The 24,649-nt window shown below is 38.6% G+C and overlaps 1 protein-coding gene across 1 annotated transcript; it reads right to left on the bottom strand.

Annotated features, from left to right (window-relative positions):
• Positions 1 to 1,831: 1,831 nt before the first annotated feature.
• On the bottom strand, positions 1,832 to 7,845 carry LOC115753028 (subtilisin-like protease SBT5.6). Its single transcript, XM_030691498.2, has 9 exons — positions 7,641 to 7,845; positions 7,345 to 7,540; positions 6,964 to 7,149; positions 6,592 to 6,703; positions 3,545 to 4,106; positions 3,373 to 3,467; positions 2,917 to 3,274; positions 2,593 to 2,806; positions 1,832 to 2,477 (listed from the first exon to the last, which is right to left on the bottom strand). The coding sequence occupies exons 1-9, from the start codon at positions 7,713 to 7,715 to the stop codon at positions 1,945 to 1,947; spliced, it is 2,331 nt and encodes a 776-aa protein (XP_030547358.2). The 5' UTR covers positions 7,716 to 7,845; the 3' UTR covers positions 1,832 to 1,944.
• Between the last annotated feature and the right edge of the window lie 16,804 nt (positions 7,846 to 24,649).

Consider the following 24,649-nt stretch of genomic DNA (forward strand, 5'->3'; position numbering starts at 1 on the left):
CTTTGAATTGGACAATGGTAGTTTTGAATTTGGATTTTCCGCGATATTGCGTTTCTTGTAGATAGGGTTTGTTGATTAATATCAACTACCTGCCTAGAAAGCACCGATTCTCTCCGGTGACTTTCGTGTCGCGTCGTGTCGTATCGTATCGTGTCGTATCTTGACATTTTCCAACATTCCGACACTCTCCGACATGTGACCGACATGTGATCAACGCTCCGGACATGCTAGCAACACGCGAGTCCAGTATCTCGACATACCATTTTGACACGTGCGGGGTAAATTTTAAGCATTTTCAATAAATTAGGAATCAAAATGTAAATTTATCAAAAATATATGGTTAAGTTATATATTCAATCACCCCAAAATTAATATACTCAACCAGCCAAAACAAGAAAACCTTAATCGTGAATCCCTAATAGAAGGAGAAACTCACTGCTGATATTTTTATATATACGTAATAATTTATCATATATATATATATATAAAGATATATTTAATATACAATGTATCTTAATGTGTCAGAATTCTCTATTTTCTTAGAAATGACTTGTTGTGTGTCGTGTCGGTGCTACGTAGCTACCTGCCCTTGAAATATAAGATAAATGCTTTAAAAAAAATCAGTAGTGGGCTTTGTATACGTTTTGAACTTCTAGATATAATTGAAAGATCATTGATTAGTATCACCACCTACAAATTCTTTGGCAAAAAAATTACAAAAAAAAAAAAAATCATAAATCTATTGTATGAATGTCAATTTAGTCGTAAATTTTTAAATTTTGCCAATTTTGTCATAAACATTTTCATGATTTTGTCAATATAGTCTTTCCAATCAATTTTGGCTGGCTATCGCTAACATAGACATCAATCGCTTATGGCGCATGGATGACGCTAATGTGGATAATTTTGAATGTGCGATGGATCGGATGGGTCGGTCGGTGTGCTCGCAGGACAATGGGCCTCAAGATGACTGGCTGCAACGGCAGCCAGCAGCTTGTACGCGGCCTATGATGGTGTCAAATCGGGTCCCTTTTTACCGATGAAATTTGGTCAAGTCTTCGAGTATGGGCTGACTAAATTCTATGTTTTGTGACGGGCTAAATTTGCCTCTCACGGGCTTCAATTAGGGCTTTTTTGATTAATGGACTTTCCCTAATTAGAATTTTCACGGGCCGAATCAAGCTTAAAAAGGCCTTGAGGCCTTATGAGTTTGGGCACACATTCCATGCTGGATGAATTCCTCATGTAAAAGTGTAGTTTGTCGTCAACCTTATATTCGAGGAAATGGTATTTAGCCCTACACTTTTCTAGTTTGAAGAGGGGATTACCAAAGCACAGTGCTTCGGATTCCGTCTTCCACATGTGAAACTCGTCCATACATAACTTTTTCATGCCCAGGGAAGCGATCTTTGAGTAGAAAAACACACGACCTCGGATGATTCAAGCTTTGACCTGGCCACAAGTCATAAATATCAATGCATTCCTTTAGCGCTCTCACTTAATGCTTAGTGACTAGAGGTGGAGTTTCCTGTCCTGCTCTCATTCCGGCTATCATCTTCAGATCCTTTACCCTAAGTAGGACTCGAGAAAGAAGTTCAATATATCTGCCGGCATTAGCAGATGCTTATACTCCCGATACCGTAAATTGCGAATAGGTGTAATGAGATAGGATCATATTATCAAAGACCGTTTTCATGTTAGAATACTATTTATAAAAAAAAGGTTATAATCTCTTTTCCAAGTCTCATTCGAAAATATTATGGCTTTACCCATCAAGATTTGCGACCATCTAAGTTTTCCTAAAACCACTCAAATTGTCGAATTTCCTAGTTTTTCTTGTCTCTACATTTCTGAGTTCTCCATTAAGTGAAATAAGAGATCAATTGCAAGCATAAAAGAAATGTGCCCAATTTTATCTTCTTCATCTTTTAATGAAAAGAAAGCCTATGCCAAAGATATTGCCATGGGACTATTCACGTTGTGAATCCCATCATTCCATCCATACCATCCGAAGGCATATTCATCTCCAATAATCCTCTTCACCATGTTATCTCTCACTTTGACTGTAATGGTGAAGCTTCGCTTCTGGCCGACGTGATCGAAGACCAACAAGCTCGGTCGAATCGTCACCAAGAAACCCGTCGGCGGTTTGACATGTGAGAAATAACAACTGTTGTGTTTTCCGCCTACATTTGTGACAGTTCTCGTCACTGTGAATGTCCCATTGAGTCTACTGATTTGGAGAGATGGATAATTTAGATTGCTCGAAACGATCTGCTCGTTCGGGCACTGGAAGCTCGGGTCGTTGATCCCGAGGCTACATAGATATGCAGCGTAGTCTGAGTACGATGCGTCGTACACGAGGCCGGGGTCGGCCGCTCTCTGCGGCATCAGGTGGCCGGCTCCCAATGCAAAGGGAGTTGCAAGAGCGCCTGCTGCATCGGTTATTGGCTTGCCCATGTTGTCCGATTGAAAAGCTGCAACATGGGAGACTTCAAAGAATTAGGTAGCACTAATAAGGTAAAGAGCAGATTGGGACACGAATTGGCAGCCCTAATTGTACCTTAACAATGACATCTTGAGATACTTTACCTGTAGTCATAAGGGCCGATCTTATAGCTGCAGTGCTCCATTTTTTATGAATGGCTCTGAGGAGGGCGGCCGTGGCGGCCACATGAGGGCATGCCATCGAAGTCCCAGATTCAAAGTTGTACTCCACGATCCGAGGATCACTTTCCAACTTCGTCGGCGAATCTGCCTCGCTCCATGCCGCCAGTATATTCACTCCTGGGGCCGTGATATCAGGCTGAGCAGGAGGGGCACAAAAAATTAGTAATGCAATTAGTAACGTCACTGTGACTTTTCCATAGCTTCTTCCTTGTTGCGAAGGGGGAAAACAATGCTGGGAAATCATACCTTGAGAATATTGGGGTCGATGATATTCGGGCCTCGGCTCGTGAAGGCAGCCATGACGGGAGCAGGCTTAGTGTACAGTGCAGTTCTTGCTGGTGCTATTCTCACCGTCGGGCTATCGGTAGATCGGATGTAGTCATAAATCCGAGCGGCATCGTAATGAGTCACAGCAGTCGCCGGAAGAACGTGGGAGTCGCACGTCAGCTCAGCTCCATTGGCCGGGCCGTTACCCAATATGAAACCGGCACCACCAGCTCTCTTCACCTCCATGCCTTTGCCAACTCTCGTCCCATTTCCTCTGATGCACAACACTATCTTCCCTCTTACCTTCTTCGGATTAAGAGAATTTGGGAGGCATTGACTGCAAAGATTACCCAAATAGCAAGATTAATTAGCAACTAGTTCAAATTTTAAGTAGAATCAATCAGAAGTTTATCTAAAAATAAAAGAATTAATCACCCTGAGTCGCCCTTGGATACATTTGGGGCTAATGCATCTCCAGCATAAATTAGAGGATACATCTTGTTGGAACTGTATGGAGTGACCGATTGTCCCTGTGTAAATGAGCTTTTAGCGAATATTGAGTACCATATATAGATTTATCAAACATGCGAAGTGATTTGATTTGCACCTCAATCAACATCCCGTTTCCGAGCTCTACGGGCGCGACAAAAGTCCGGTCGACGGTGCTGGCACCGATGGTGATGATCCATGGAGCCAGGTTCGATAGGGTCCCCGGAGCAGGCCCGTTGTTCCCCGCGGAGCAAGCCACCACGATGTTGCTTTTGGCCGCGTGAAATGCCCCTAGGGCTATGCCGTCTTGGGCGTATGGCATGGGCCGAACGGTGCCAATGGAGATGCTTATTACGTCAACACCGTCCCCGATGGCATCGTCCATGGCGGCCAACATGTCCTCCTCGAAGCACGTGTTGCCTTGCACTTTAGATACACCGGGAATCGCCCAGCAGGCTTTATAGATGGCCAGGTGGACGAGTGGCGCGCCGCCGAATGCGGTGCCGCGGGCGACGCCGCCGAGGGCGGAGACGTTAGCCACCCTCCTGCCTCCGACGGTGGATGCCGTGTGAGTCCCGTGGCCGTCTTTGTCGCGCGGTGATCGGTAGTCCAGTGTGGTGTTAAGAGGACCGTAGTAGTTCTCATAGCCCTTGAGATAGTATCTAGCTCCTACAAGCTTCCTACAATTACATTACAATTTGACTATTACTTTTGAGACATGGGTTACATCTTTTCCAAATGAAAAAAAAAACACGAGAAAAAATCCACAAAAGAAAATTAAAATTATGCACATTGTGACATATTTAACCATTTTTTTTAATATCAAAACCTCAAACTATGCCCATTGTAACACATTTACCCTAAACTTTTTCTTATGATATATAGAATCCCAAATTTGTATCTATGTGACACATTTACCCTCAGTCAATGTTCCACTAGTTGAATTTTCAGTCAAAACAATGTTGTTTTTATTTCATTTAAACCACATGGATCAAGGGTAAGCAGTTCTTGGTCCGGTCTGATTCCCATACAAAACCGGGAACCGGATTGGTGGTCCCAGTTCCCTCTTTTCGGAACCGTGGATCGGATCGGCCACCCTCGGAACCGGGAATCGGACTGGACCGTTGGTCCGGTCCGGTTCGAGGGCGGTTCTAAGGGTTTCCAGTTCACGGTTCCGAAAAGTCTATGCACACTTTGATAGAAGACGTGGTCGAGCTCAAGGTCGAGGAAACAAGGGTCGGTGTACTACGAGCTCGGCGGAGTCAAGGCCCTCTTCAATTGGCAGCTCCAGATCGAACTCTAAATGACCTAAACCTAAACAACAAGTAAACGTTAGGTTTGTTTTTTTAAAAAAATAAAAAAAGGACCGGTCCTGTCCGGCTGTCCGGTTCGATCCTGGGCCCTGGGACCGAGAACTAGATCGCTCGGTCACCGGTTCCAATTTTAGGAACCGGGAACCGGACCGCATCCCCCTAAAATCGGGAACCGGACCATCGGTCCCAGTCCCGTCCGAGCGGTCCCGGTCCGGGTGGTCCTTTTTGCTCACCCCTAACATGGATACCATGTCAATAGTTGTTTTCCTTCCGGCATCTATGTAGGCATATTTTTAACTATGCTCATTGACGGAATCTTGACGGAGGGCAAATGTGTCATAAAGGTACAAGTTTTCATAGGAAATTTTTTTTTAAAGATAAACTTGTCACAAGGGTGCATATTTTGAGGATTTTGGTAGCTTTTTACACGAACAAATACTACGCACTTCAATACCAATCTATAAAATTGGTTTACTACATGATGTGGTACACTGCAAAATGAGAAAAAAAAAAGTAAGCTACATTCATCTCCTAATGATAATTTGTCGCATAATTTAGTAAATCGGCCTTAGTAAACTTAGTAATTTTTTAGCAAGAAGTAATCTGATGTAATAATGCAAATCAATAACATCATAAAGTCACTCTGTTCCTCTTCATCACATATAACAATATCCTGGAAAAGATTGGTCGTGAAAATTATTCACAATGCATGGGAAACCCGCCAGATGAGGGACGGTCACAAGATGGCAATAGGAAAAGGGCCAAACCAAAATAATTTACTCTGTTTTGTCACATTGTTTCTTGCATGTTTCCAACTAGACAAACCGAAGTTATAGCCATCATTAAGTCCCGACGCGCTATCTTCACCAATCCGATGTAAAATTTTGCAAAACGACATGGTTTAGGGGGCGCACACAGTGAAAAGCCTTGTACAGAAATGGTTTCAGCTGGAACCCTATGTCGTTTTCGAAGAAGTCAAGCAATTGACAGTGGAATACAGAATAAAAGAAGGGCCGAAAGAAATAAATTCAAATTCGAGGCCTAGAAAGTAGATGGTCAAACAATAAAATCCGGGATTCCAGCACAAAGTTAAGCGTTCGTTTTCTTGGCAGGTTCTAAAAGTCTTCACCTATTAGTTTTTAGAAACAAAATTAGGGTTTATGCTTTTTGAACTTGAAATCAAATCTTGGGATAGCTATAAATCTGCCGGCAATGGTAAAGAATCTCACCAAACTTTCTCTAAATTGGGATTCTATTTTTGTAAAGTTATGGGCAACTATACTATACTTATAATCATCAATATCCCATGTACTGTTTTATAGTAATTAGGTCTTGTGAATGCATTCGTATACTGTACAGTTTATATATTCTTTAATCTCTATTTTCACGTCCTATCTGTATTGCCATTAATTGGGTGCTTATAATTTACAAAATCGATCAATTATCCAAATCAATGGTGATGGACGCAAGCTGTGTTAAAAAAAGAAAAGTTAAGTAGCATGTGTATTTAACTTTTTATTCCTTTCTGAATTAACCCACGAGATAGACTACCTCTAGAACTTACCGTGTTTGGTCTCGCCATGTCAAAATTCTTCTCCTCATTGTAGTACACTTGAAATTCAAACAAACATGCCCAAAAACTACCATCAACTATCAAGCACTCGCAATTTCATCGTTCCAGCGAGATTGATATCGGCAATGGCTTGCTAGGAAACGAATCAACGTGAAAGGACACCTACTAAGTTACTAGCCAAAAGTTACGCACGTCGTGATTCGCTACGCGATAATTGAGTTTGAATTTGAACCGCATAGAAACTCCCAATCTAGAAAACATAAACCTCAGACTGAGTACCTGTTGCAATGGGACGAATCAAACTCTTGTCCAGTTTGGCAGATTCCTCTCCATGATTTTGGAACGGGCCTCATTCCCCTATCGCTGAAGCTCTTCGATTCTGGCCACACACCTGATGACCCCAAAGGGGTAACAAAAGCACCAATCAATCACCTTTATGTCCACGCAATCATGCCGTCCATCAATGAGTAGCGCCCCAAGAAAAGCACAACAAAAAAACCCTAGTGATAGAATCTCCCACAAGGCTACAAAGCAGATAAGAGCTGGAATCACGTGAGAAACAGTAGTGGAGAGAATACACAACACGTCAAGATAAGGGCACAAAAATTTTTAAAAAAAAGAAATTCTTGCTTGTGTTTTGTGGACGCTTACCGCTATCCAAAATCCCAACAGTGACTCCCCTTCCATATTTGGCCTTCTGCAATAGGCCTCCACTCATCTTATTGGAGTTCCATGATCCTTTCTCCCCTTCCAATCCCAAGAATTCCCATGACCTTGTGGTGTGCATAGAATACTTCCTCGGGTCGCTTCGGATCACCGATACCACCTCGTCGAGCTCTGTCCAACCACAAATCATCGCCCTTAGGAAGTCTAATGCCATCGAAGTGGCAAGCCCGACCAATCACCTCTACGACACTCAGAAGGCCGAAACCACTCGAAATTCAAGAGATTAAGAGAGAGAGAGAGAGAGAGAGAGAGAGAGAGAGAGAGAGAGAGAGAGGAAGAACAAATCTCCGCAATTAGAGTACCTACCGGATAGCCTGGAGGCCTCATCGGGAGTAAGAACAGCAGCGTAGCCATTGAAGCTGTTCTTGTAGCTGTAAAGAAGAGAAGACCTCGCTCCTTCGACATCAATGGCTTTGATCGATGACAAGTGCGAGAGATGGTAGTCTTCTATCTCATTCTTTGATTGGCTTCCGTCGTGCTGTCCGAGATAGACTATGTAAACCTGGCACATGCGACACAACAATGAGAATACCAAGGAAAAGAAACAAAATCGGACAAAAAAAAAAAAATACAATCTTGGCCATGAAACAAGGAAGATATACCTTGCGTTCTGAGCAGAAAGCGAGAATGGGAAGGTGAATAATGAACAGAAGAAATGAAAAATGGTGGCGCTTCATTGTTTCTTCCCTCAATTTTCTGTTGTTCCTCCCAATAGGCAACGGTATGAGAAAGACGATGACCGGGTATTTATAACTATCCTAGTCGTCTACGACAGAGTGGAAAGCGTCCTCCGAAGCGGCCGTCCTCCAGTAGAAGAAAGAGAGGGCTAGTAAGTCCCTTCCAAAACTGCCGTTGTCCAGAAGAAACTGATGATGTGTCCAAGTCTTGCAATGGAGTCATTGCAAAGTTAAATTTTTTTTTTCTTTTTTGCTATACTGTTTGAATTAACCGTGTTTTTTTTACGTGTTTATTGTTTGCTTTTCGGTAGTGCTTCACGTTGGTTGGTTAAAAACTTGTATCGGTCGTGTTTCTTCTTAAATTAACATGCCACACAAGGTTTCGCCTACAATTCATGACGAGAAAATTATCAAAAAAGTCTTAAATTTACTGCATTTGTACCAATTCAGTTCGAAGACTTTAAATTATTCAAATTTAGCTCTAACTCTTTTGACAATTTACCAATTTAATCATTTCGACTAATTTTAGCCGAAAATTGCTAGCGAGAACGGTCTACTCAGCATTGGCCTTTCTATGTGCGGCTAGGGACAACTTTTGCATTTTTTGAAAAATTTCTGAATATTTTTTTATTATTGCGAAGATATAATAAGTTTCAGCTCATGTATCTGGAAAACTTGGGGGAAAATGCTGCAGAAATTTGTATTAGAAGAAAAGACGTGCAGGACAATCGATTGCTTCCATGTTCCTAAGTAGGATTGGACCACTGCCCCTTTAGGAATGTGTCATAAGGCCTTAGCACACTTATTAATTGAGATAGAGTGTAGCTCGATCAGACGTGGCGAGTCTGGTGACCTCAACAGAGAGCAGTTTGGAGGAGCGTGACTACGTACAGAGAGAGAGAGAGAGAGAGAAAGAGAGATTTTTATTTTTATTTTTTTTCAAGTTGGTTACCTAGGTGTAAGCTGTAAAATTTCTTGGAAAAATCTTTTAATCAGGGAATGTAGGAAAATATGGTCTTTTTAACTTAAAAAAAAAAACCAATCAAGTCAAGAAACCACTTACTGGGATAACTAAGTAAGTGGTTACCTTTATGAACTTTCTTTTTATAATGACACAAATGGTCATTTAACTTTAACCTAACGTGTAATGATATTTCGAATTTTTAATTTGTTCAATGTCATCCCTCAACTTTAGTTCATTGTGTAATGTCGTCCCTGAACTTTTGGTAAATATTCAATTTAATCCATAGATTATATGAAAATGTCCATTTTTGTCTCTAAGTTTGAATTAATGGAATACTAATATTGAGTATTTTCATATAGTGTATGGATTAAATTAAATGTTTACCAAAAATTGAGGAGTCACATTGAACAAATTAAAAGTTCATGGAAGTCATTGTACATTGAGTTAAAGTTCAAGGATCATATTAGACAAATTAAAAGTTCAAGTAAGATATTGAACATCGGATCAAAATTTAGGAAATTCAAGATCCATTTATGAAATTATATCTTTTCTTTTGGTCCGAACAATGGGTAGGGGCTGGATGCCTCATTGGCAGGTTACTTTATACTTTATAGTCAAGTATTCAATGGCATCTACAATCTTACATATTATGTTGCCCAAACATACCAAGAATAAGGCAAAGTGACATTAGAAGTATCAAAACTTGTGTAAGATGCTCATTTTAATACCATAACTTTTATCCAGTTCACTTAAGTGCCAAATCGGAGAAAATTCTGGGCAAATTGATTACGTGGCATTTATAATTAAATTTTTAATATGATGTGGCATATTTTTGAAAAAATGCATTCCACGTGGACTTGTAAATTTAAAAATAAGCTAAAAACTGAAAAAAAAATTAAAACTAAGCTAAGACCTAATTTTTTTTAAAAATAAAAACATGATACAAATAAAATTTAACTTTAAATTTATAAATATGCTAAAAAATAAAAATAAAAAAATGTGGAGAACCAGGCTATGAGGGCCACCACTGGTGGGACCTGCTTACTCAAGCGAGGGCTAGCAACCCTCGCTCGGATCTGGGCAAGGGCCTGTAGGCCTTGGCCGCCTAGTTCTCTACGCCCCCTTTTTTGTTGTTGTTAATTTAGCTTATTTTTATATTGAATGTATAAAATTATTTTTGAATTTTTATATTTTTTATTTCTTTTAATCAAATTAAGTTTGTATCTCTATTTTTTCATTTTTTTTTTAAATTTTAGCTTTTTTATTGCTGATCGAACCTCCATCAAGTCACGTCTGCTGACTAAACCTTCGTCAAGTCACGTCGGCTTAGATATTAATAAAAAAAATACCACGTTGGATTTCCAATCAGACAGATCGGAGTTGGCACTTAAGTAATTATTTTTAAAAAAAGTTGAAACTTAAGTGATTCGAAATTTTTTTTTGGTATTATAGTAAATGTCATATATAAGTTTTGGCACTTCTGATGTCCTTTTACCCCAAAAATAATGATAAGTCCATATATGGAAAGAAAACTGTAATATTCATTCATCAATTTTTAGTTGTTATCAATCAACTTATTATTTCCACTTTCAACACTTAAAATTGTCTATACTTAAAATTCATTATTAAATTCCCAGCACCCTTTTTTAGGCTTTTTCAGATGAGACATAAATCTTTGATTGAAGAGTTACAAGTATGAACATCACTCACATGTAAACTTAACGAAAACTATACAAATGATGAGCCATGTAAGTTGTCGTATGGAACCAATGGATGCAGTAGTTGATAACAAACTTCATTAGTTTCGAAAGAAATTGATCTCGATTCCAGCAATAACCTTAAGGAAACATCTAAATTACGTTTTTGATAGTAGGTATAAATCAAATTCAACGCAGATTATGTTCGAACCAAAAGTCAGGCTGCGAACAATATGAGGTTTCAATTACTTAAAAAAGGGAAATTCAAGTCGGGACTTTGGAAAAAAGGACCACCAAAGTACAAGGCGTGCATCAATTTGGCTCAAGAATGTCCACAAAAAAGTTTCAACTTTCAACTGTAGTGTCAATTTTGCAAGTGTGGCTAGTCCCACGTTTTTGACGTTGTTGCAAGCATGAAGACGCATGCATTGTAAATGGATAAACCTACGCCAAATTGTCCTTTGTCCTAATCCCAGCCCAGAAAATCGTTATCATGCCTTAACCTATTGTTTCATGTGGTTCGGGACGGATCTTGGGTTGAAGACTTGGGGGTACAAAATAAATATAGAAACTTTAACTTAATATTTAAATATTAAATTTGAAACGTATAACTATTGAATGATTTAGTCAAATTTAATTTACTTGTACATTGATTGATGCCTGGGGCTAAGTGTATTAACAATTGCCTATGTAGTAGATATTAGTCTCTAGATTTTTGAGAAAAGAGTGAGTTTTTACTTGAGAATAGTACAATATTGTTGTATCGCTTTGTGTAATCCTTTTTTTGTTTGGGGGGAGAAAAACTCCAAAATTTAAAGTTTAGAATAGAAATAATAACATAAATGATCTATGAATTTTAATCTAATGTAGAATGTGATACATGAACTTTAACCCAATGTGCAATGTGATTCCTGAATTTTCAATTTGTTTAATATGGTCCATAAACTTTTTATGCATGTTCAATTTTTCCCCTAAACTATATGAAAATCTTCAATGTTGTCTTTCCATTGATTCAAGTTTAGGGACAAAATTTAGTATTTTCATATAATCTATGGACTAAATTGAACATGTACCTTTGACAAAAAAAAAAATGAACATGTATCAAAAGTCCAAGAACCATTATGAACAATTTAAAAGTTCGGAGACCACATTAAAATATTAAAAGTTCATAGACTAGTTGTATTATTATCCCTTTAAAAAAATCAATCCTCTGTTTTTATCGGTCTCTGGTGTGAGAGTTTTCAAATAGACTAACACGAGTTTAGTTTAGAACATCAATCCTATGTAATCGATGTCTTTTGGGAGAAGTTTCTGTTGGAAAAAAGAAAGATATTTACTGAGAATGCCCGAATATTTCCCACTACTATTTCTGTGAAAATTAAATAGGATAAAATCTTGGAAGAAAGCGAAAATATGAATAGTAAATGACACCAGAATTTTAACGAGGAAAATCTTCCAAGGTGAAGGGAAAAACCACGAGACAATAGTCCTCTTGAAACTTCACTATTGTAAATAATGGGATACAACTTCACCCTAAGGTGGATCTCTGTCTTCAGTTTGTGGATCTAAACCTCTCACAAAACAGATAACTCGCTAAAAAAAAAAAGAACCTCTCTTGGAAGAAGAATGATCGTTTCTTCGGCTACGCTATGATATTCTAGTACCTCTTTTCTCATATCTCTTTCAGCGAGAAGGACTCCCATTTATAGGAGAAAATGAAATCCCAATTGGAATTGTAAGATATGAAAGATCACTTTGATTTTTCTCCCCATCTCTCTCGATCTTCTTTCCTCGACGATGTGAGAAGATCACTTTCTTTCCTCGACTATATGAGAAGATCACTTTCTTTTCTCAGCGATGTGAGAAGATCACTTTCTTTTCTCAGCGATGTGAGAAGATCACTTTGCTTCGTCTCACGATCTCTCGTGATTTCCTGTCCTCCTTTTTTTTTCTTTTTCCTTTTACACTCCTAGCACACATATTGCACATACACATCATTGCATTGGCCACTCCAATTGGGAGGGACCTACTCAACAGTTTTACATCGCAAAATGTGATTGATTTAGTCTTTAAACCGACTCTAGACGAGTATCTTCCCTCGAGCGGACGGCATACAAATTCCTTAGGAGTTTATGGGCACAGAACATGCGTTTAATTTGTGGGACTGTCAAGGACCATCCTGCTTCATCGTTAGAGACTACCTAAGCTTCATTGGAAGCAAAGTCAAATCATCGAACACCATAAAATGGTCGTGCGTTGTGGAAGAGTTGTGGGGTTTAATGGCATGTCCTTCTCTTTCGGATAGTGGCATAAAAATAGTTGACCACCTTGTTTTTGTCCGGCCAGATTCCTTAAAGAAAACCCTAACTTTATTCTCAGTTCTGACTCTGTCCCGAACTTTTTTTTTTTTGTCTAAAAAAAATACCTTAAATTTTAGGTCCAATTTTAAATCTGCCTCAAACTTTTTTTTTAATTTCAGAAAAAATCTTGAACTTTGGTACAGTGTCAAATTTGCCCCAAATTTTGTTCTGTTTGAAAAAAAAAAAAGCACTAACTTCCAATCTATTCTCAAATCTACCATGTGGTCCAGTCCTAACTTGATGTGACATTTTCACTTCAATAACAAAATCCACATCAGCAAAATAATGGGGTGATAGGTATAGACCGACGTGGCATTTTCACGTGGATAATAAATTCGTCCCAATAAAAATTGTTGAAATTCTCCAAAATGAAACCATTCTAGGTTATGAAAATTAGGAACAACTAACGGCGATTTTCAGATAGAGGGCTAGTGGGGGCAAATTTGATATCGGAGTACAAATGCATAATTTTTCTTTGGGACAAAAAAAGTGCGGCCAGATTTGAGATTGGACTTAAAATTTGAGATTTTTTCTGAGACAAAAAAAAGTTTAGGGCAATTTTGGGATTGGACCTAAAGTTTGAGAGTTTTCTAAGACCAAAAAAAAAAAAAAATTCAAGGTAGATTTGAAACTTGACCTAAAGTTGAGGATTTCTTAAGGAATTATGTGGATTTTACCCTAAGAAAGCAAGAATCTTCATTTCATGGCATGTTAATGACAATCTTGAAGTAGATTGATCCAGTGGCCACTCTTCTCATTTGGAAAAAGGAAGGTGGGGAGTGAGGTTTCGCAACCTGCATATGGCACTTAGCATACACAATGTGACTTGTATAATATAATATGATATGATATAATCAGAAAGAAAAATTATAATCTTAAAGTAGATGGAGACCCAAAAAGGAGAAAAGGATGAAGTTAATGGTGGGGTTCATGTCATTTTACCGTAATCATATCACTAGGAAAATCTATTGACGTGATTGTAAAGTGTTATAAAATATAATGGGTCGAAACCAATAATTCGTGCTGGTTTCGAATTTGAGATACTGAAATCTTACCTTGGAGGCGGCACCATATCAAAATTGTACGGTTAAAATCTGATTTTTCTCTATTTATGAGGATTGTTGTTGCCCATTGAGATCATCTCTATATTTTTCTTTGGCCGGTGCACCGAGTGCGTCATTTCCTTTCTCCTCTCTAGATTGTCCTTGTGCATTCATCAAAATAAGAAAACTACCAAAACAGTTCTATACCTATTGCAATAGAATCAATTCGGTCATCAATTTAATTCTAAATTTTTTGCATTTTTCATTTAAGTCCATTTGGCCCATTTTAATTGGAAATCATTGATGTGGCACTGATGTGACGTGGTCGGTGCCGACATGGACAATTCTTAATGAATATTATAATTTTTCTTCGAATTATTTACTTTTTGTTTTTTTCTCTCTTTCTTTTTTTCCTTCCTTCTTCCGCTAGCTGGTTGTTGAGTTCGACGACTAGCCTCTCGCGAAGCTTGGCTTGGCCGGCCATTGGCTAGGGGCGAGCTCAACCTCGCCCAATAATGGCGAGGTCGACCTCACCGATACTTGCCTCTGACTTGTCGCCCGACTCAACAACTAGCTAAAGGAAGGAAAATAAAAGGAAAAATAAAATAAATAAACACATAAAATTCAAAAACTATCAAAATATTATAAATAATTATCCATGTCAATGCCGGCCACACCAAATCAGCGAATGTTTTTTATCAAAATTAGCATGATGGACTGAATTGGCAAAAATAAAGATTTAAGACTTTTCTAATAATCCTCCCATCAAAATATCTTGCACATACTACTATTTTCCCATTTTTAAGAAGCCGAATTGCTAAAAGTTCAAACAATAAACAAAATGTGCTAGACAATTATAATTTGTAACTAACAATGTACATAACGTTTGACATCAGCATCAGCAAAATAATAATTATAATAATAACAGTCATTAAGATTGGAGACATAATTAATTGGTAGAGCCCAACGCACCATGACTATAAGTCTCACGATTGACTTGAAAACTTTTTCAATTATCTTTCATATATGTAGGCACATTAGTGCAAAGACTAGACTGCCTCGAGACTCATAAAATATTCTGTAAGTTTCATGAACCAGTTAACTTTCGTTTTGACATGTCAGGCAACCCTCATCCACTGTATTTTACACTTAGCTAAACAAATTTGAACATGTGAACTTCGATTTCTGCGGAGGAAATCCCAGACGCCCTCGAGCATATATTTGACTACTACGACATCACTGTACCTTGTAGACTTGAACTCACCAAGAATCATGAGCCTCTTTAGTGTAAGAGTGTAGAATGGCTCTCATTCAATATTATAGGAAATCAACCTCAACATACGACATTTTCTCCAAGCCAACGTGAATTTATACTTTATTTAAAACGTTATGTACATTATTAGTTAAACGTCAACTATTTCAAACGTTATGTACATTATTACTTGATTATTAGGAAATCTATGCGGCCAGAACTTTTATCATTTCAAACGTTAATTATTTCAAAACTACATCTTTAACCAATTCATTTGATATTATACTTTATTAGAGTCAATGGAATTTATACCCGAACAATATGTTTATGAAAGGTCAAAATCGAATAAGGAAATTGGGTTCGCCAGAGAACAACGATAATATCAAATAATATCCCTAATATCTCTAACAATATTCTCCGATAAAGAATTATTAGATAACCATAAATATACATTCAATACAAATTACTCAATGATCGATTACCCAGGAAAGAAGAATTACTCAATGGTACCAATCATGGGCATGGCGTGTTTGGTAAGAATCAAACCCTTTGGCGTCGGCGTAAGTCACGAGTCGGGGTTCGAAACTCTCCTAATGCATTTCTCGGATTTAAGTGGGGGGTCCTTGCTGGTGGGCTACGGGGCCAGCCTCCCTCCGGTTATAGTCGTCATCGGAAAGGGCGAAGCCCGATTACGATTAGCGGATCCTGGATAATAAAAAAAAGAATTACTCGATGGTCCTCTCAACTTTCGAAAGGCTTGGAGTTCCCTTAGAAAATCAGAATGTGGTCCATGCGATTATGAGTTCCATGCATGGCGTGGGATTTTGGGGTCAACCCACCACAACTTGCTAAACTCGAAAGCTACTGAGCTACAGCTAAACTTGATTCCTACTTCATCCACTTCCAAATCTTTCAAGCTTTTCTATTGGATCCTACATTAGATTTTGAGAGGAATGGGCGACGAAAGCGGACGTTAGTTCTTGAGGCTAGAAAATCTTTGCGATAGAAGCTCGCCAAAGATGCGCGGCAATAACATCTTATTTATCTATGGAAGTGTAATTCGACTCTTTATGCTTTAAGCTTTATGCGGGAATAACTTAGGATTGGTGGCAGCATCATCATCGTCGTCATCATCATCTCTATCCGATCGAGATGTTTTAAGGAGTTATAACTAGGTGAATCCGGGCCAGAGCTCGCGAGGAATGGTTTAGTCCATGCCTAAACTATTCTCGTGGGGCTTGCAATTGGCCTCGTATCTTTCCGACGTGTGGAAGCCGGTGATTACCTCGTGTCGTCTTGAGACATGACAAAACATCACTCGCCCGTGCTCTCGTGATACCTGTCCATCGCTCATTTCCCGACACCAGAATTGCCACCTGTCACGAACTCATCTATGGAGTCCTCTAATCGCCAATATCCCCGTTAGTTTGCTTAATTTGGGTACTTGTAGCACTCCTCGGCTTTAGTAGATCTGGTGGAAGTGAATTTTATTTTCGTTATACTAAAAAAAAAAAAACAAACCGTTTGAAATATAACTGCAGAAAGAAACTCATTCAATTAGATCAAAACATCAGTATAAGTACATCTCAAATAGTTCGGAAAGAAAAATTACGTGTAATGGTGCTCTAATTATGATTAGACAAGAATCACACCTAAGAGAGTGTCTATTAAATTTGGAGTTTTCTTCACTATGTCCCTCACCACGGTTCAGATGATATGGTGTCATCATTGTCCTCTTGTTCACGTCGGGCACGTTCCTCTCGAGTCAATTCTTGTAAAAATCAATCATGCCCTATCGACCACCATTTCTAAACATTCCGCAGACGAGCTGCACCTATTGTATTCAAAGATTTGCCGGCCAACGCGGAGCATAAACTCTGATGGTATTACAGGCGCCGGTAGGGTCAATCAGTCACGAGGCACGGTGGAAAGAATCGGAAAATCGGTGGCCCTCCTCTTCCACCATTTCAGAATGTCAACTTGTCCTATTTAACCGATGTCATGAATAAAAGGCGTGGATTAATACTTAATATTTTAATATTTCCCCTCATGCTTAGTTTGGTTTTTTGTCTAGTATTAAGCATGAAATACGCAATTGGGGAGGCAAACAGGGCCTGAAAAGATTTGAATTCAGGACTTTTTATTCTGATATCATGTGAGAAAGTCCAATCCAAAAGTTTAACCTATTAGATGAATGCGTGATTTAATACTTGATATTCTAACACAATATGCAAGCTCCTGCCGATTCCTTGTCTCATTGTCCTTGAACGGGCTTGAGGTTAATTGAAGAGCTCCCTTCGGCACTGTATATCCCTTCCTCATGCCAGCGCTAGTCCTTCCTCAAGAGACGATTCGCCTTTTAACTCGCTACCTCTATTGTAAATAGTTTTCTCGACACCATTGTTGTCGATCTCAAGTATCTCTCGGAAAGCCAGCACCGCAATTGCCTGGAGGTTTCCTTCGACGGTGGGCTCGTCATGGAAGCGTCTTGGCGAGGAGTAGCTTCCAGCATTCACCCTGCAATTCCTCCCAATCGTCGGATTGCTGTGTCTCGTCGTCGTTGGAATTGACTAGTTGTGGGAGCAGAGCTGGCTCGTGTCGTGGTTGTCACAAAACTCACTGAACGAGTTCCACGTCAATTGCACGATGAAGTACCTATTGAGTTGGGATGATTGAACATGACTGTTGTTGTTATCCATTGTGATATTTAGAAAGCGATTAACTTGTTGTAATGAGAAAGGAAATGTATGAAATTGATAAATATTTAAGAGAGTAAGAGCACTTGGAAGTCATGTATAATTGATGATTGAGGAATCACGAAATATGAGAAGAATTTAGTCAATTTATATAAATTTCTTTTGTTTTTTTTTAAACGGTCACTTCCTCTATAAAAAAAAAAATCGATATGCGTTCGATTGCTGATGTAGTAGATTAGAATCATGAAAAGGTTTCTGTTGATGTATGTTTGACTATTGATGAAGTTGATGAATGGTATATGTGTTCGGCTACTGATGTATTTGTTGGGCATCTAACTCATGTGCCCGCATGAGTTCTTTACCCTCCTAAATTCAAAACGTATAAAAATTCGTCTACATTTCGCACATGATTTATTCATTACTTGTTTAAAGCTTAAAATTTATTTTTCTTCCTACATTTTCAAAGTTTGAAAAGGAAAAAAAGAGAGTAGCAGTTCATCAACCAGCTCCAAACGGCCCAAGTCTAAACCAGAGGCCCACGAGACTCAATGGCCCACTGGACTCCAAACGGCCCAAGTCCAAACATGGGCCAAAGACCAAAACTGTTAAAGTTGTGTCACCTAATACCAAAACTTTGGTCCAAGTGCCACTGGAACCCAAAGCTACTCTACACAATACTTTCCCAAACGCACCCTTGATTGAGACTCTAAGGCACATCCTTTTCATATGATATTTAGAGTTTTAGATCCAGTGATTCGTCTTGAACTCGATAGTTGACATAATCTGAAAGGAAATTAGTTGACCTCGTAAAGTCAACATAGATTCGTCCAATCATCATTGTAAAGAAAAGTGTGCTTTGGATTTGCCCCGAAATGGGAAACATAGTTTGATGAGTCATACGTCTGACGACATTTTTGTTTCGTCACTTTTGCTATTGGGAATCCGGTAATTTCACTAAAAATTAGATTTCCAATAAATCCATGATTAGTATACAGTGAGTAATATATACGAATGTATATGTATGTATGTATGTATGTATGTATGTATGTATGTATGTATGTATGTATGTAATAGTAACAATGGACTGAATGACAACGTAAATAGTTTGCATCATGTAGAGGTGTCAAATGGTTGGGTTGGGTCGAAAATGGTCTGACCCATACTAACCAATTTAACCCATTTTGATCGATTTCCATGCAGTACAAATCTAACAATCCATACCTCACCCAATCCATACTTGACACTACCCTTATTACTTAAACACTTCTATATTTAACCAAATAATTTAATACTTGTTTCTTATAATTGTCAAAACTAAGTAATATTGCTAAAACACTTTCATGCAATACAAATCTAGTGAATTTTTTTTTGTAACTTTTATACTTTTTTTATTTTTTAAAAATTTTTTCGAGACAGCGTCCCACCTCTTGAACAGTTTTTATATTTTTTAATTTTATTTTATTTCTTTCTTTCACTTATAAAAAATAATAATTGAAAAATATAACTAGTATACTTGAGGCCCATTTACAACAAGAGTTCTTGTCATTGTGTGTGAACCTACCCAGCTGATGACTTAATGGGTTGAAAATGGGTTTAACAGTATGATCTATTTTTGACCCATTTGATTCAATTCTAACTTTTTGTGTCCATTCTCATTCGGCCTTTTAAAAACTTACGATTCATAAATAACTCGTTGGCACAAAATATGAGTTAGAAAATGGGTGATGGACCAATATCGACCGTTCTAGCATCGTCTCATTTTATGCCCCCAAGTTCTCACAGATTCCAAATTTAAATTCGATCATTTTCATTGAGCAACTATCTTAACTTCTCCTAAATAAACGAATCACAAGACTTCATTTCATTATTATTTTATTTTATTTTTCGTCACAACTCCGTGTGTACCTTTTTGGTAGATTAAGCAAAAAAGAATTTTTGCATGCAGAAAATTGCACGTTCTTGCAACCTGCGCTAAGTTGCTACGCCAGTAAGGTTGGTTTAATAGATTGAGAAACTTAGAATCGGACAAGTGTTCAGATTATACACGGGGTACAAGTTAGGTTTTCCATTATCTCAAATTCAACGATATGATATTTGGACGACAAACTCGAGCTTTGACTCGCACCCTATCCAGTTTATAAGAATCAAAAAGATATTTCGCAGGCCGATAGTCGTATATGAGCCTAAGATAGAGACGGGCATCATTAAAAAGCATAAACTGCGAAAGGTGTGGAGTAAAATTATATCTCTTGGAAAATTTGAGACTTAGGTTTTCGTCCAAAAATACCCCAAAAATAAAATAATAAAAGATAGCTTAAAGGCGCTTAAATTCGAAATTTGAGAAATGGATACCGAGGAAAGTGCTTCTCATTAATATTGTCATAGATCATAGATACATAGTGTCAACAGCATAGACAGCAATATCATGCATATCTATAATGAATTTATGACGTATCAAGTTGTGCGGGAATTCATGATTGATTGTGAAAACTACAAGTTTGATACAAACATCTCAATTTTATCAATTCATAACATATTACATTGTTCTCAGGGAGAATTCACAAACAAAGAAATCCTGAATTTTCGCTCCAAAACTGCTATGCATGTCTATTTCTCAAAAATACGTCTTTAAGTTTAAACCCTCACTTTTCTCTTGAAGCACAAGATCCAAACTATGATATTACTCTTCCCAAAGGGAGAGGGAGAGGGAAAGAGAAATGGAGAGGGCCGAGGAGGTTGCCGATAGTGACACACTCGAACGGTGGTCACAACTCCACCACCTGCAGTTGAGAACCAATACCTCGGTACCTAATATTTAGCTCCTAACCCTACGTCACCATTGCCCGGGCCTGGGTCCTTAGAGGTTGGGCTCGGGTATCTTGAAGCTTGGCCTAGCACCCCGATGCTTGTGCTCAGGTCTCTACCAGCCATGCCTGGATACCAAACTCTTGAGCCTAAGTCACAGGGGCAAGACTCGGGGCCATCGAGGCTAGGCCTGTGTACACAAAAGCTAGGGTCAGGTCCTTAACGGCTGCACTTGGGTACCCGACTCTTGTGCCCAAGTCATCCGTACCCAAGCTCGGGTCCATTGAAGCCAACCTCGGGTCCACAAAGGTTAGGCTTAAATCTCTTGGCATCGAGATCGGGACCTTGGTGCCTCGCCCAAGTTCTAGGCAACCATGCCCCGGTACTCGGATCCTATGCCCAAGCCACTAGATGCCCGAACTCGAATCGATTAAGGCCTAGCCTAGGTCAACAAAAATTGGGCCCAGTTCCCTCGAGGTTGGGCCTAAGACCTTGTTTGGGTGTTTGGCTCCTAAGCGCATGTCATCAACCCTAGTGCTTGTGCTTGGGTCTCTAGTGGCCATGCCCGGTTACTAGACTACTGCGCCCACGTCATAGGTGTCCGGACTTAAGTCTAGCAAGGCTAGCCTCGATTCAAGAAAGTGAAGGCATTGCTCGTTACTCGAGCACATCCACCACCCTTTGCCTCGCTACCATCTATAAGCCCCTATCCATGACTCGACCCCCAATCCCGTACATGTAAGTGTTCTTATGCGTCGGCGCGGGGTTCATCCATGTCGCCACGTTACTCATGTGCAAAGCGACGTTCTAGTCCACAACTCGATCCAACCACCCGAGCTCCTTCATTGACTTAGCGAGCCACCTTATAGAGTCTTCCATTCTTCAAGTAACAATTGAATAAGAAAATTTACTAAGAATGGGAGCTCGGATTGAGTCGAGTATGTATCTAGTCGAGATTGAGGTTGGGTATGGTTCATTAAATGTACTGAATAAAAATGGCTCCAATATGAATGGAAATGGGATGGGCTACAAAGAATCAAAAGCTTCTTGTGATTAGTCTTTCACCATCTTCTGCTCACTAATGATGAAAGATTTCGATGTAAATTCACAACTGATTCTTGTTGTGCAGTATGCCCACACTCTCAAAAGAAAATTATGCATGTAGATTATAAGTATGCAAAGACAGCTTGACAAAAGTTTCTACCTAGAAGTTTTTCAAGGAGATTTCTTACTCAAGATTTACACCTATGGTTGATATCAAACCTATTTAGTTCTTCAACTAGCATCCAAGAGGACTGGTCACTTATTTTTGCGGTTGCTTGCTAGCATTTATAGAACTGAAGGAATAAATGATTATCTAAGAACGATTTTTTTCTTATCGGAGAACCCTTATGCTTGATTATGTATCATGCGAAGGACATCTTATTAGCTTAAGTGGCGGAACGTAGATTATATCCTCAGAGGGAGAAAAGAGATAAGCTTGTGGGTGGGACTGCCCCTCCAACTGGTTGGGTCAAGCTCAATTCTGATGAGGTCTCTAAAGGCAACCCAAGCTCTACTTTAGTAGGTGGGCTTATGTGTAATGAATTGGGCAATTGGCTTGCTGGATTTGCTGAAATTGTAAGAGTGCGCTTTTCGCTCAAAGTAGAACTGTGCGATTTCCTCTTGGGATTTAAAATAGCAATTTCTTTGGGTATCCCAAAACTTATTATGGAGGTGGACTCGTAAGCTACTATTTCACTACTCCGTAAATCAATCCTCATTCTCAACTTTGGTGACATGCTCATTTATCATATTCAGAAACTTTTATTGTATTTTCAGCATGTGAAATTTTTGCATAGTTTTAGGAAAGGAAACTCTTATGTTGATTGGTTAGTGAATTAGGTCATTTACTCATATGATGTGAATGACACCTTAGTTTTAAATAGGCCCCGAGAGGTTTGATTCCTTTATTGTTAAGATATCAAATTAGATCAAGTTTCATTAGGCAAGTTCTAGTGTAATAACATTTAGGCTTTGTCTCTTTCATTATAAAAAAAAAGACAGAGAATCGGATCGGACCACTTTCAACTCGATCGAAATTTGATCCAACTCACTCTTTTGTTTTTTTTGTCGAAAAAAGCTAGCTTTCATTGATTTAAATTTAACTTGAATGACGAGATAGATGTGCCTCTAAACATATAACCCTTTGGACGGCCTAACAAGTGGTGAAATTCCCATTGAAATTGTCCCTCGTTATGTAGTCGGGCGGTCAACACAACGAGGAGCTGCAATTATTAAGGAAATTGACTTTTTTGTACATGTGTTTGAAGAAATAAATGCATTCAAATACAGATGGGGACCGTCAAATAGATGACCTTCCAGAAATTGTGGTACAAACAGCACATGCCATGGGTTGACTCCCATGTCGGAAACACATGGGTCAAGAAAGTGCAAAGCCCAACCACTCACAGCATTTATAGAGATCACGGTTGTCATTGACCTTTCGCACCACCGTCTCCGCTGAGCATGGATGATGGTACCACTAGAGAGAATAGTTTACATTTTCAATTTGTAAGAATAATACCATATAGTGTAATGATATATTTGTAAAAATGAGTCATACTTAAAGTACCTACCGAGCACATAGCTCTTGATATTTTTGATAATTCGCATCTCAATTCTATCACTTAAATGAAATTTTTGACAAAAGTTAGTAATACCGTTTAAAAAGGTAAAAGACCACAATATTCTTTGGGTATAATTCTGCAAAAAAAGTTACCATCCATCGACAGCTTTAAGCCAAATATGGCATATTTGAGTTTCCCGGTAAAGTGAAAAAAAAAATTATTTTACTAAAATTACAAAATATGGAATCACTTTTATAGTGTATATATATAAAGAATTTGAGCATTTAATCTATTGTAAAAGCCTAAATTCAATCTTTAAACAATAAAGAGAACCCCACAAGTCAAAAGCGAAAAGATAGGCTGAATACCTTCTAAGTTGGTAGATTGACCCAATTATTTGTCCCTTGCAGTCTACACACTCGGTCAGTTGGAACAATTTAAAGAGTAGATCAAGTGTCTAAATACAAAAAAATAAAAATAAAAAATGTATAAGTTATCCTGAATTGTTTAACGCAAAATTACAAGTAAAAGGAAAACGATGAGAACTCACCAAGAGCAATGAATATGACAGAAAAAGAAGAAGAAAATCCACCAACCAAATATTGAAAGGATAAAAGTTTCTTCCATTTTTTTTTTTTTTGGATCGGAATCAAAACACAATCTATTAAAGCCCCGCTTGTTTGGTGGACAATTCATTTTTCGGCATTTGAATCGATCAGAAAATTGAGTCAACGAAAAGTGTTTTTCATCTTTTCAAAGAGGGAATCATTTTCCTGAATTTAACTTTCGGTAGGAAAATGTCGATTGAGAAAACATTTTCTGTTGACTCATTTTGCAAAGTGATTCAAATGCCAGAAAATAAGAAAAATATTTTCCGTAACATATATTTTTGAAGGAAAAGTAGCCTAGTATTTATTTGGAAGCCGCTAGCGCGATAGTCCGGCCGTCTTGTCATTATTTCCGGCCCCACGATATTCCAATTAATGAGTGCTTTATGCAAAAATATGCGGTGATGATGTATGAATTTATAGTCAGAAATAACGGACAATACTATCAAACTGTCGGGAAAACATTCTCCTATTTAATTTATGCGTAGCCAGCATTCTTAACTTTCTATATATCGCTTCCATATTCAACAGGACCCTTTGTCTACCACTCCTCTTCACGGAAGATCACGATTACGTCCCTTGACAACGTTTAATCACGCGTCACACGGTGTATTTTCTCTTTGTAACCCACCAAACAAAGTACTAGAGCAATCACTCAACTAACACTTCGAGCTTCCGACATGCAGCCGGATCGTACATCTAGTTCCCATCCCAAAGGCAGCTGAATCCCACCACCGTGCAGAGTTAAATTTACATTTGACTCGGCCATTTCATGGAAAGATTGGAAACTGTCTTCCACTGCAAATCCGCGTGAAATTGAATGCAATGCAGCCAACTCTTCAACTGCCCGAGCGTACTAGTTTACACACGCCCGTGACCCTTTCCCTGATCCTATATAAA

This window comes from Rhodamnia argentea, chromosome 9 (assembly GCF_020921035.1).
Source record: "Rhodamnia argentea isolate NSW1041297 chromosome 9, ASM2092103v1, whole genome shotgun sequence".
Lineage (NCBI taxonomy): Eukaryota > Viridiplantae > Streptophyta > Magnoliopsida > Myrtales > Myrtaceae > Rhodamnia > Rhodamnia argentea.

Excerpts from the sequence above, each read along its gene's own strand:
- LOC115753028 (XM_030691498.2), bottom strand. The coding sequence starts at position 7,715 with ATGAAGCGCCACCATTTTTCATTTCTTCTGTTCATTATTCACCTTCCC. Across the intron at positions 7,541-7,640 it reads CTTTCTGCTCAGAACGCAAG|GTTTACATAGTCTATCTCGG; the intron begins GTATATCTTCCT and ends CGCATGTGCCAG. Across the intron at positions 4,107-6,591 it reads GATTCGTCCCATTGCAACAG|GAAGCTTGTAGGAGCTAGAT; the intron begins GTACTCAGTCTG and ends ATGTAATTGTAG.